General features: G+C 31.8%; 2 protein-coding genes across 3 annotated transcripts; one reads left to right on the forward strand and one right to left on the reverse strand.

Moving 5' to 3' along the window:
* Positions 1-99: 99 nt before the first annotated feature.
* On the forward strand, positions 100-5696 carry LOC116779024 (uncharacterized). The gene is made up of 2 exons (XM_032673164.2): positions 100-259; positions 5214-5696. The coding sequence occupies exons 1-2, from the start codon at positions 214-216 to the stop codon at positions 5498-5500; spliced, it is 333 nt and encodes a 110-aa protein (XP_032529055.1). The 5' UTR covers positions 100-213; the 3' UTR covers positions 5501-5696.
* Positions 5697-5824: 128 nt separating this feature from the next.
* LOC116779023 (mediator of RNA polymerase II transcription subunit 30) lies at positions 5825-10482 on the reverse strand. Of its 2 annotated transcripts, none has more exons than XM_032673162.2 (7): positions 10170-10482; positions 9863-9978; positions 9192-9261; positions 8485-8581; positions 8200-8407; positions 7367-7498; positions 5825-6181 (listed from the first exon to the last, which is right to left on the reverse strand). In XM_032673162.2, exons 1-7 carry the CDS (start codon positions 10288-10290, stop codon positions 6086-6088), a joined length of 840 nt encoding a protein of 279 aa, XP_032529053.1. In that variant the 5' UTR covers positions 10291-10482; the 3' UTR covers positions 5825-6085. The 2 variants fall into 2 exon arrangements, with proteins under 2 accessions (XP_032529053.1, XP_032529054.1); XM_032673163.2 differs by having other exon boundaries at positions 9198-9261; positions 10170-10481.
* Positions 10483-13208: the final 2726 nt, after the last annotated feature.

Here is a 13208-nt window from a genome sequence, read left to right on the forward strand (position 1 = left end):
TTTTTTAATAAACTTCTTGTGGAGGCTATGGTTTATGACATACAGCCGATATTATAGTATATCGATAAATATGTGTGTCAAACTATAGACAAAATTATCTAATTCGCGAGAGGAAAGTTGCATCGTACAGTTAGTATTTTTATCCGGTTTCGTGCGCCGGCGCATCACTCGCCAGATAACCGCCGACCGCGACTGTTCCCTACTATATTCGCAATGTATAAAATAATAATCTTTTTGTGTTTATGTCTGGTTGTCATAGGTGAGTTACAAAATTAATATTTCAATTATAATAAGCAAGTTACTAATATCCAATTACTTTTATTCCAATTAAATTGTATATCAAATTTATATATATATTTTTTTTTTTCATATATATTAGTGTACAAAAAAAAAATTACTTAAAAAATATAGTCCTTTCTTTCATTAAAAATAAATAAGTATTTATAAGAGTTCTAAATATTTAATCATTTAAAAGTTTTTAAGGCTTTCGACCCGTTCCTTCAACGGTAATTTCGTTACAACCAGTTGAGATATATTCGCCTGAATTCCACATAATTGCTCCGCCGTCCTTTAAGAATTACTTTTTTTATTTATTAAACACGTTTTCACACTTTTTTGATATTTTCCACATTAATGAAACTATTCAAGTAGGTTCGTTTGCAAGGTAGGCTTTAAGTATAAAATGATTTAATACTTTACTTTCGTTAAACGGCAACCATAAGGGACTGTGGCTATACACCAGTGATAAAGCCTAAGCAATGTAAATGAATAGTATAAAAATAATAAGTTCGCTGAGCATAAAAAGCATTTTTATATATAAATATAATTTAACGTATTTTTTGTCTTTTCACTGCATTGGAAGCAACTGGTTGTAAATTAATGTGTACTTACTATACTTCCTAACACATTATAATATAAAATTCTGTTTTTGTTTTATTCATTAAAAGCTTAAACTACTTAGCGTCAATAAAGAAGATAAGAAATAATAAACGTTATAAAAGTACCTACTCCGACGATATAAAATACAATTATCATTTGAGAGCATAATAATTAGTTCGTTCATTTCCACACACACATAAAACGTATATACAAATGAAAACAAAACAAAACTAACATGTCTTGAATCCCCGCAGTCGAGTAAAAATAATGAACAGTGAGTGCAATGTAATTTTATAACTCTATAAATCTAATTTTCATTTTATTCCCCCTTTAAGTTGCTATGAACAAAAAATATATATCTTAATCGGTCCTAAGTTCTAAAGGTATAATTTTCATAAAAAAACATATATCGGACTTGGATCACTAAGAGTGCAGAACGGAAATTGTTATTATGTGAAAGAAATAGATAAAGAGCCCTTTAAGCGCCATACTTTAGCTCGAACAGTGTATTCAAATAAAACAAAGAAGAGAATCACTTGCTAACTCCAACGAGCCGCGAACAAAACAATTATTCCTATGGTTATATTAACAAGCGTGTCCAATATAATTAACAATTTACATAATGCAGAGGTACAATTAAAATATATTATATAGTAAATAACAATACATACATAATATATTTAACAGAGTCACGACTGAATCTGCGTAATCGTGATTAATCCATCCGTGATCGTGAGCTCATTTTTTTTTCTACTTTTTACACATATTTTGAAGTCAATTACGTCTCTTGATATTAACAATGGCCGATTTGTAAACCGAGACCGATTGTCCGAAGCAAGGACATTTATTCTACCACCGGGAGTTGTGAGGCTCAATCAGAATAATCAAAGTTGAGGCCGCAGATGATGAAGCGTTTATGAAATTTCTCTAAAGAGTTTTTAATGAAGAGGATTTCAATATCTAAATATTTCAAGGTTACTTTTAAGGCTATGGTATATTTTTTGCTAATAATACCTCCGTAATCTCACGCATCCTACCTCAGCCCATAGTGATATCATCGTTATTCTGAGAAAGGCAAAAAAGCTTTTAAGCAAGACGTCTGGAACTTTAAAGCAAAAGGTTATTAGGTATTATATATAAATATGTGATTGCCACAAAAATAAGTAACTCGAGTTACTAAAACAGGCATAAATAGGAATGTTATAGCAAGACAGCGGAAAAATTTAGTATAAGGAGTCATACTCTTATACGTTTCCCCTTATAAGGATTAGTCGAGTATATTAAAATAAACTTATGAAGTATTGGATAATATGTTTTATAGAAAGTGGGTATTTCAACAAAATCTACGGGCGTGGTTCGTTATTTCTAGTCGTCATTTTTCCTGTATCTCTCAAGTTATCTTATACTATTATTTTTGGAAATCCTATCAAAATTGCCTAAACTTCCTCATTGACGTTATGCAGTTTTGCCATTTCAAATTACACTAGATGACACATAATGACAAGAATGCTGTTTTTGCTTATGAAGTACAGACTCGATGCATCGAGATGTTTATTTTGACTAAGACATATTTATTGGTGGTTAAGAAAACACGATAATCGCTGCACATCACCTCACTGACCTAGTTTTAAGAAATACATAGATTATAAGTTACATTTTCTTCTATCGAACTAATCTATCGCAGAGCAATAACGGTGTTAATGTTTACAAACTTTAAACTAGATATAAATACTAGACCATAGTCCAATGATACACTTTATAACTCATTGAAAATCTCGGTCAAAGAGGCAATTGGTGAAAGATGCTGGGAGAGCAAGATTGCCTTTCAATCATTTCCATGCGAATATGTGCCTTATTGTATCCATCTGGAGATCAAATTAATTCGTTATCATGTGTACAAGTGCAATAATGCGGTACAGTTAACATTTCGACAAGCAAAAACAACCTCGCTATTCACGACCGTTAGATGAAAGTCGCATACAACTTTTGCTTGAACACAATCATAAAATACAAGCACAGCAAAATAGTCTATAATAGCTTAACTGAAGAATTATTATCGTTTGCCTGATTTTTATAACAAATGAAGCCTATGTTGAAAATCTTATGAGATATGAGAAACTCCAAATGATCATCTCGATTCCAGTACTTGGGTCATTGCACTGACGTTTCAAGTTCCGTGATTGATTTGCTTAAAGCTGTTGTAAAATCTGAAAATGCGAGTGTTAATAATTTTTCTCAGGCAACGACAAGACAAAGAGAGTTCTTTTTACAATTACTTCTTGATGATTTACGACGTGCTTTAAATTACACTGGGAATAAAAGTAACAATTAAGAAAAACTTTCGCTTTTTATATTTTATATCCCCGTCCACATATTCCCGCTTTAGGCACGTCACAACGAACTTGTTTTTCAAAACAGTGACAATTAATTTAAATTCACAGAAACTAATTCTTTCAGTGACATAAACAAAAAAAAGTTCTGTCAAATTTTACGTCAGTTGTGATGATTTTTTTTTATTATTTAAATGAATACATTCCAATAAGCTAAATATTTTATACGGTTGGAACTTAGGAAAACAGTGTTTGCTTTATAAGCCTTTATTTATGACGATTATTATAAAATATTATTTCTTAGTAGTACCTCAATATGTTGTAAAAATTTCGAATTCATTTTCGAAATCATCAGTAATAATTGATATGCCTACGGATTGTAGCGAAACCAAAAAAAAAAATGTTCCTTTCTTCCTCTGCTCACTTATATATATTATATGTTTATGTGTCTATGTAATTCAGCGTACGAACGACTTTACTTGGCTCAATATGCTTAGTCTAAGTTTGCATAATCACGAATACATACATACGAAGTGTTTCCCGTTTCTCATTCAATGAGATACAGACTATTTACACTTACAAATATCACGGATTTCTTTTTCCCGAATCAAGCGATTAAACTCGTATTTTAAATCTTGAATTATCAATGAGCAATAATATAAATGGGAAAAATAATAGAAATACGACCTTAGACGACAAATCCGATTTGAAACATATCTATCTACATATAACAGTACTGAATAGATTATGCTTACATACAACCAATTTTATTTAAGATGAATGTTTAAAATTTAACACAGACTATACTAATATCAAACAAATACCGCAGAGTAATAAATCAGAAAACAAGTCCTACACAGAACCTTATTTGAGCCTAGGCGACCTCTACCGAAGATATTTCACTTTATATCTATCTTGGGCCACCTGTAAGTCGACATGCAATAGTTGATAAAAATAATCACGAGATGTAATAAAGTCACCTTAAAAATATTCTTTACTAGTTTTTGTCCGCCACTTCGTCCGGGTTATCTTCGATTTTTTTGTTCTGATAGAAATTAATTATATGTTCTTACGATAATGACTAATTTGGCCAACCGGCAACGACAAGCATCGTACATATCACGTCGCTTCATTCTACATACAACTGTTATAACGTGTCTCAGTGCAAACTATACTAAATAGATAAATTTTAAATTATAAAACTATACTTTATAGATAATATTTTAATTATTTACAATTTCATTAAAATCCATACAGTATATTTAATACAAAAGAGCAAAAAAAAATCTATGCAACCTCGTAGTTATTCGCATAAATAATATTATTGGAATAATAAAACTAACACGTATTCATTGCAATGGTTTTGTTTCTTATTATATTTAACCTATATTTATAATTAGAGAGTTATTAATACAAATGGGAAAAAGACAATAGATGACGTTACCAAAAATATTAGCAAGTTGAATGACCCGAACGAAAGCGGTCAAAACAAGCGACCTCCTATATCTATTACTATTAGTGAATTTACGACGCACGGGCTCTAGGCGTGAGCATCTTTTAACCTCCGGGGTATCAACATTGCTAAATGCACATGACGACCTTCTCGTTAATTATACCTACTATATAAAACACACAGACTGCAGTCAGAATGCAAAAGGTTAGCGACTAAACTGACCCGAAAACGCAAAGCAAGAAACCAATACAACTTACAATTTAATATATTAAAAAAAATATTTTATCTTCATATAATCTTTAATAATTACAAACTAATCCTAAATTTTTTTATATTTGTATAAAATAAAGTCATGGCATTTAACTTTGTGTGGTTAATAGCCTCGTAATGTCACGGACGCTAATTTGATTAACAGTAAATACATGGATGCAATAAAATTAAATATATTTTACCGTAAAACCACGAAATAGAGGTGGCGATAGCAGGAAAACTATTTATGGCCGGCCGTTACTGCTAGCGGTTGATTTAAACTGGATATTTGTATATTTCAGAGGGACGGCCTAGATGGCAGTATTTACCGGAAGTGCCGGGTTATGTACCGGTTTATATTAGGAATGGGGACACTCCTTTGGAAGAGATCAATCCCGAGCTAGCGGAAGCATTCCACGCCCTACCCTCAGGACGAAGTGCTGGTAAGCAAGTAGAAGCTTCTGAAGCTATAGAAACCGAACAAGGGAACATTCCAGAAAAACCGTCCTACAACGATCGCCGCCACGAAAAGAAAGCTCTAGAAAAGAAAAAGAAATACGAGAACGTCAGGCCCGCAGAACGCAGATAGTATATAACGTAATTCATTTTACGCCCGTAAGATTTTCGAAGTTAAAAACTAAGCTTGCCAATTAGCATACGTTTATTTATTATGACTATTTTTTATTATTATTTTTTTGTAAACTATACTCACGATTTTACAAAAAAAAAAAAAACACGTTCGTCTGTTTTTTATTGATATTAGTTAATAAATTAATAAACACTTATTTTTTGTTTCACTCTTCCTACAAACTTCCTCAGTCATTTGAATACTCATTCACATTTAATATTAAAAAACAAAATAATCTTTCAAACCGGCCTCAAATCTGATTCATGCATCGAATAAAACAACATCACTTATTTATTTATTTATTTGAAACTTTATTTAAATCCTCATTAAGTTTTTGCACTTGGATTGCTGTTAAATTTATAACAATCGATAATTGCAAAATTGCATATAAATTATATGTACCAGCGGTCATAGATCATGTATGAATTGCTATTTTTAACACCGTGCTCGCTCAAATTATCCGCATCCGTTGTTCCAGATGAGGTAATCTCACTCAGAGAACATTTATTCTTCTAGAAGGTAATACAATTATGTGTCCAATAAAAACTATGACTTTCTCATCGTCAACATCACATTTATCTCCCATATTATTGTCCTAAGATTGGTTATCACTTCCCTCAGCTGCTTATTTTTTAATACCACCTAAAAAAAAAAAAGAATAATTTTATTGCATGATTTTCATTCACTCATTAGTCACTCGTTAGTCGTTCCATTCAGTCATCACCCACAGACTGAGTCATAAGCGGATGTTATATATTTGAGATACAATTCTTATGACAAATGGCTTGTACTTTTTTGTATTAAATAATTAATTTCATATCTAATTTTTTGATAGTACAAACAGCATTATATGAATTAACACTATCTGTGCAATAAGTTTATTGGTACTAAGAACTTGTTTGATGTAGAAGTTATTGTGGACTGGTTTCTTGACGCTTGGCACATTAATTTGAAGGGTATGGATATAGTGACTATAAATAAAAACCAATATAGCAGTTTGGAACATTTTCCTATCAATTAAGTCTTTGGCTTTCAGCAGTATAGCTTTCATTTTCAAATAACATAATAGGAATGATCAATAGATACTATCTATATTATGGTTATATGGTAACTTTTCTAGCACCACTAGTCTATAGCCACAAAATATATTTAAAACTCAATAAAAGACTATAGATTATATATAAAAAATAAAATAATGATAACAAATTGGCTATTATTTATTAGCAAACTAAGGAAACAACGGTATAAGATTGCGTGAGAAAATCACATTCATTAAACTTAATTACACCGATCATTATTGGACAGTTTAGTGAAAAGCAAAAACATATATGCACGAACCTATTAGTATTAACTAAATACAGCACTTGTCTTATTTTTTACATTTCGTTATTACTTAAAAAAATATATACAAATAATTTATTACATACGTTTTTTTTACAATAATGATAGTGAATTACTTGTTAAGTATAAAGTTATCTGTTATCAGTATGTCTACTACAAGTTTCTATCTTTACACAACACGGAGCGTTTGTCGTTTGTCAATCAATACCCTTTTACTTTTGGTGAAGCTACTTATTACATTTCTCTGACCTAATGGGGGAATCGGAATGACCGTGAGGTCACATTTAATAACATAAGATTTATCTATGAAAGCTGAAAATGCTCGGTAGCAGTGAGACAATGCAACGATTAGTAAGAACACAACCATTCCAATGTTTAAAAATTAGCAATATCGTTTATGATATTAATATAAGCAATAAATAAATTAATTAGTATGTTTTTCATGTGAGAGGCAACCCTAAATGATAAGGTATAATTATAAATTACCTGCTCAGTGAGTTCCTTGTTTTCTTCCAACACTTGTCTATAAGTCTCAGTGTTCCGTCTCTCATCCAAAGCCTTATTTTCTGCTTCATCTTTCAGTGGTATTAAACTCTCCATGTGTGTGTACTCCATACCCTGAGAACATAATAATATTTTTAAAATATCTTATTTATTCTTCATGAATTATAATTTAAACAATGTCATTAAAATTTTATTACATAATCTGTGAAGATATATTGTTTCTAAATTTAAAAAAATATTTCGAAACATTTTGTATAAGCGACATCTATCGGACATGGTTACGACTACAATTTATAATATGTATTGTAATTTTATATGTATTGTAATTATAAATTTATCAACAGCGCCATCTATAACATACGCATATACTTAAATTGAAGGTAAGATATGCTCTCAGTCGCTGTTATTAATTATCGCTTCACCAATAGAAACAAGTATCAATTCGGCAATCATTCGGCATACATCTGTCGAGAACTAACATCAGTTCATTCTTGGAACTTGCGTCGAAGGCAGCCTTAGCAGGTTCGTTTCAAATTTGGTGCGGTAGAGAGAGGAGCTTGGACGATAGAGGTGAGCGTTTAACGCGCGTTAGATAGGGGCTCCTTAAACCTACACCTGGGTCGCAAGTCCCAGGCACTGTCGAAGCCCCTCTCCCTTCAACGCAATGGACCCGACACCTGCACGGTGAATCCATGGAATGCTGAGAGGTTTCGTCTCAAATTTACCAACATACAATTCATAGAAAAAGTCAACCATCATTTTAATAGGATTTCTTTGGGAAAACTGTAGTTATTTGAATTATACAACATTCTCACCTGACATGTCTCGTTACACTTTTCATATATGAGCCTCAGCCGTTTGAACAGAAGCCTAATCGTCCTCAATTGTTCCTGCATCTTTGCTTTCTTATCATTGCTAGCATTCTCACCGTGTTGTGTTCCGTTAGGTGGTTGTATAGCTTTCAGAGTTTGGAACACATCTTGTGTCCTGCTTACTATATCTTGAACAGTTTCTTGACCGAATCTGTAACATATTTACATAAAATGGATATATAATATTTAAAAATTATAAGATTAAGTAGGACAAATAAGCTGACATACTTGCATAAGGAGGCTGTATTGAACTCTTTGTTCTGTGGAGGGTGATTCACCGGAGCAGGAGGAGGTGCAGCAGCTTGTACGGCGGCTACTTGCATACCTTGAATCAAAAATCAAATACATCTTTATATATAAAAGAAAGTAGTGTTAAAAATACTATTTAGAACCCAAGAACGGCTGTATGGGTTTGGCTGAAAATGACTTTTCTTCTGATTGAAAAAAAAATAAGTTGATCAAATCCAAAATCTTATCTACTGTCTTTAAGGAGGAATAGAGTTCGCTAGGTCAGCTATACATTACTAATTCTGAAACTAACGCAGACGAAGTCGCGGGCGAAAGCTAGTATTTGATGTTTATGTTTAAGTACTTACACAATAGTCTCAGATGAACTTTAAGGCTCAATTTTCTTTCTCTATCAAACCATTTATTAAACAAGGAAAAAAAATTTACTCATAAATACTATAAGTAGCCTAATATGAAAGTAGATTATCTAAAATGTAATTAAAATATTATATATTTATATTAGAACTTGTTTGTTATGACATTTGGTTTTTGGAGTCAAATTCAAATTAAATTCAACATATATATATATATACTACTTTATGACAATACTTGTGTAGCAATGATTTGTGTATCTTTTACAATACAGAACATACCAAATAATACCATTGAGGTTTTATAATATAAGAATATATAAACGGAATATGAACCTCTACCTGCTTGTTGTACCGCTTGAGGTCCAAGACCTGCTGGCCCAGTGCCTACTCCAACCCCCATACCCTAGAACAGAAATGAGATAAATACATGTTTACTTTAATTTTACCGTCCCTTTTATTAACTAATGTTATAAGCATTTTTAACTCTCTCATTCTTTTATAATACTACATTAACAACAAGTTTGTAATGCTACTTACAGAGCTTTATCAGTATTTTTTTCATTCATAAATCTTCACATATGACAACATTAATGCAGATTTGTGAATGAAAAAAATGGAATTGCTTCATTCGTACAAATGTATAGTGAGACAACGCAAACTAGTCATATGAGTATTGAGCAAATATTTTCATAATATATTGTAGGGGTTAGTGCATGTCCATGTGACTAGCATTGGATAAGTCCGCATATTTATATTAGCAGTAGATTTACAGAGGAAAGTTAGAACTTAATAAAATTCTTAATTAAACTTATAAATAATTACTCATTATAAAAAAATGACATTAAAATCATTAAATTAAAAAATTTATTAAGTTTTAAATTTCATCTGTCAATGTTCTTATGGTGCAGATGCGGAATTATCCAATGCTAGTTACACAGATTTGTATTATCCCCACAATATGTATAATTAATAAGTATCCGTCACATCACTTTCACTCAACTCACTTGATTCCCCATACTCATATTTCCCATCTGTCCTGGCATTGCTGCTCCATAGGGCGGGACCATCTGATTACCCATACCAACCATACCTGCATTACCCATTGGCCCACCCATCACACCTAGAAATGAGATAGTATTATTTAAACTTCCATACAATTGAAAATTCTTCAGTGTTAACAAAATAAGTACATTATAATTATAGGGATAAACCTTAAAATAAACAAACAATATACAAATTTAAAAACATACAAAAGTAGTTATAGTACCAGGATTGCCTGGACCCTAATACTATGAAAATGTATCGTCATACCAGTTAATTGATTGGGCATAGCCTGCATTTGGTTGCCCATGGGTCCTCCGCCGAAACCTGTCCTCATAGCTCCAGCATTACCCTGGAAATTTCCAGGAAACTGATGCCCTTGACCAGCCATGATTCTCGTTTGGAATTATTTATTAATAAATCATCCCCTTTTTTTTAAATGTTCAGAAATATTGATTGACTTAAACACTGAACGAAGATAGATAACTCATTAAAAACTTTAACACAAAGAAACGAAAAGTGTCAATAGTGAATATTTTAATTACAAACAAAATCTGATTATATACACGACGCTAAGTATTTTCAATTTTTTAAATCTTGATAATGTCACCTATAAGTTGTAACTGTCAAGTTGACATTGAACATTTGATTTCGCGTTCAACAATAAATATATAACTTATTTACAGAATAATATTTTGGGTACCTCAAAAAATTGTAGTTATTATAGAATTTTTTTTATACCAACTCCAAATGAAAATATCCAACCATGTAATTAATAAATTTATAAGTAACAAATAAACATATATTTCACTTAAAGAGATTTGACAAAAAAAAAACTGAATACCTACTTGAAATCTTTGGTAAGCAACGTAATAATATATAGTACTGCAATTTACTATTCTAAGTCACCATATATATGGCGACGCATACTTTTATATTTACTATAGAACCAGTCATTTGGGTTTTGTACGGCAAAAAGTTATACATATTACAAAAAGCTTATTTTGGAGAGTTGAAAATTTGATTGAGCCTGTTCTAGGATATACATAATTATTTATCAATTGGTAGGTTTTTCAAGAAAGTTGTTATTTTTGGATTTTATGATAACGTAAAGCGATAACGATATATATATACTTTGATAGTCAGATATTTTTCCTAAGTCATTTAAATATTTTATTGTTATAACAGTATACTACCCCAACACGAAGCTACTTCATACAGACCTATCAGCCTGCTACCAGTCATTGGCAAACTGTTTGAGAGAATACTGCTTAGCAGAATGAAAGAACAGCTAAGTACGGTACCACCAAACCACCAATTTGGATTCCGGGAAAAACACGGGACAGTTGAACAAGTACACTGTATAATCAATACCATCAGCAGATGCCTTGAAAACAAATTATATTGCTCTGCAGTCTTTTTGGACATCAGCCAAGCATTTGATAAGGTATGGCATGACGGACTCCTGTTCAAGCTAAAGAAGCTATTTCCGCATTGTCTATTCCAAATATTTAAATTCTACTTAGATAAAAGATGCCACCAAGTGAAGTACAGCGAGGATCTATCAGAAGTACAGGAAATAAAATCAGGTGTCCCTCAGGGCTGTATCTTGGGCCCTGTACTATGTCTCATCTTTATAGAAGATATCCCAACAACTGACTACACCACGACTGCTACGTACGCTGATGATACGGCGGTACTGTCGGCTCATAGCAACCCGGAAATAGCATCATCACAGTTGCAAAATCACCTATGATATTAAGATGTGGCTGAAGCATGTAACATTTACACTTAGGAAAGGAACATGACCACCGGTGAAACTAAACTGCAAAGTTAACCCTCAAGATAATAACGCAAAATACTTGGGCCTGCATCTAGACAGGAGACTTACGTGGCAAAAGTATATTTGGACAAAGAGCAAACAACTTGATGGAAAACTGCGGTCTCTGAACTGGTTATTGGGACGTCAATGACAACTAAATCCTAACAGCAAGATGCTAGTGTACAAAACTATCATAAAACCAATCTGGACTTACGGAATACAACTTTGGGGAACGGCCAGCAACAGTAATATAGATATCCTGGAGAGATTCCAGACCAAAGTACTGACAACTATGTTTGGCATCGCCCATTGTATAAGTAATAGATATATATATCTTGACCTCGGCCTTAAAACAGTTCGGCAGGAAATAGCTTAAAAGAGCCTGAAATACCAGGAGAAACTGACTGTCCATGTAAATAAACTGGCACGCGCTCTGGGTGAAGAAGATGCTCTTCAGCATAGCCGGCTAAAAAGAAGTGACATACCGAGCCTACATAAAAGATTTACCAATTGACAACAAGAGAGTCGTGTGAAGAGAACTTTCACACAAGTATGGCTCATGAGGAAAACATAGACTGAGAAATCAAACAAAGAAGTGGCTTATTGTAGGAAAACAGATTGCCATGATCCAGAAATCATAAAAAAAAATAACAGTGTACTATTATTATAATTATCTAATGAAAGTGTAAAATATGTTACAAACAAATAACTTAAATAATGAGTTCATTTTGCCTTCATAATTGCCTTTTTAACTTATTTAAGCGAATATTTAACTAAAGCAACGAAAATATGTATTTTCAATCGTCTTTGTTTTTCTCCTTCATCATTCAAATTAATTATTTCTTAAAAAACCGGAATAATTTTATTTTGTAGCTGACATAAATACGAAAATAACACGTGTATTATTTGTTGCAATTTGACAATCCTTGCCATTTAAAAATAAACTACTACTTACTATTATCATAGAAAAACATTTTCTACGAATAAATGAATTAATTTCTGTTTATTGGGTACTTCATTTACATAATCATATCTAGTCATTTACAAAACACTCGTATTTAATTTAAAAAAACATTAAAAAGATATTTTGTTGATAGTTTTTAATATTAGGTACTTAGTATACTTAGAATCTTTTTTTTGTGTCATGATTTGTAATCATACCTTGAAATTACGTTGAAAATATGTAGTTGTGCTTTATTTTGGATGTTATAAAACTAAACCTGAGCAATCGTAGGGCTGTTCGCCATTGCATGTTTATAGTCTGTGGGTTCAAAAGATAATATTCTCATGATTTTTTGTATTCTCATCGGTTTATAACAGCACCTTAATAGTTTTTATTATAGTAATGTATTGAATGATTTTTGTGTACTCCAGCCTTATTTATATTTTCTATCTGTAACGATAATTGAGGTTATTAAAATGACTTTTTAAGACTTTACCGCCGAATATAATTATGAAATCTTTTAAATAAAAATAGTTTTACTTTC

The sequence above is a fragment of the Danaus plexippus genome, chromosome 6, assembly GCF_018135715.1.
Source record: "Danaus plexippus chromosome 6, MEX_DaPlex, whole genome shotgun sequence".
NCBI classification, from domain to species: domain Eukaryota; kingdom Metazoa; phylum Arthropoda; class Insecta; order Lepidoptera; family Nymphalidae; genus Danaus; species Danaus plexippus.

Bases quoted from the DNA above. Each gene is read 5' to 3' on its own strand.
- LOC116779024 (XM_032673164.2), top strand. From the start codon at position 214: ATGTATAAAATAATAATCTTTTTGTGTTTATGTCTGGTTGTCATAG. The intron at 260-5,213 runs GTGAGTTACAAA...TGTATATTTCAG, and splicing joins TTTATGTCTGGTTGTCATAG to AGGGACGGCCTAGATGGCAG.
- LOC116779023 (XM_032673162.2), bottom strand. From the start codon at position 10,290: ATGGCTGGTCAAGGGCATCAGTTTCCTGGAAATTTCCAGGGTAATGCT. The intron at 9,979-10,169 runs GTATGACGATAC...TCTCATTTCTAG, and splicing joins TATGCCCAATCAATTAACTG to GTGTGATGGGTGGGCCAATG. The intron at 7,499-8,199 runs GTGAGAATGTTG...TTATGTTCTCAG, and splicing joins AGTGTAACGAGACATGTCAG to GGTATGGAGTACACACACAT.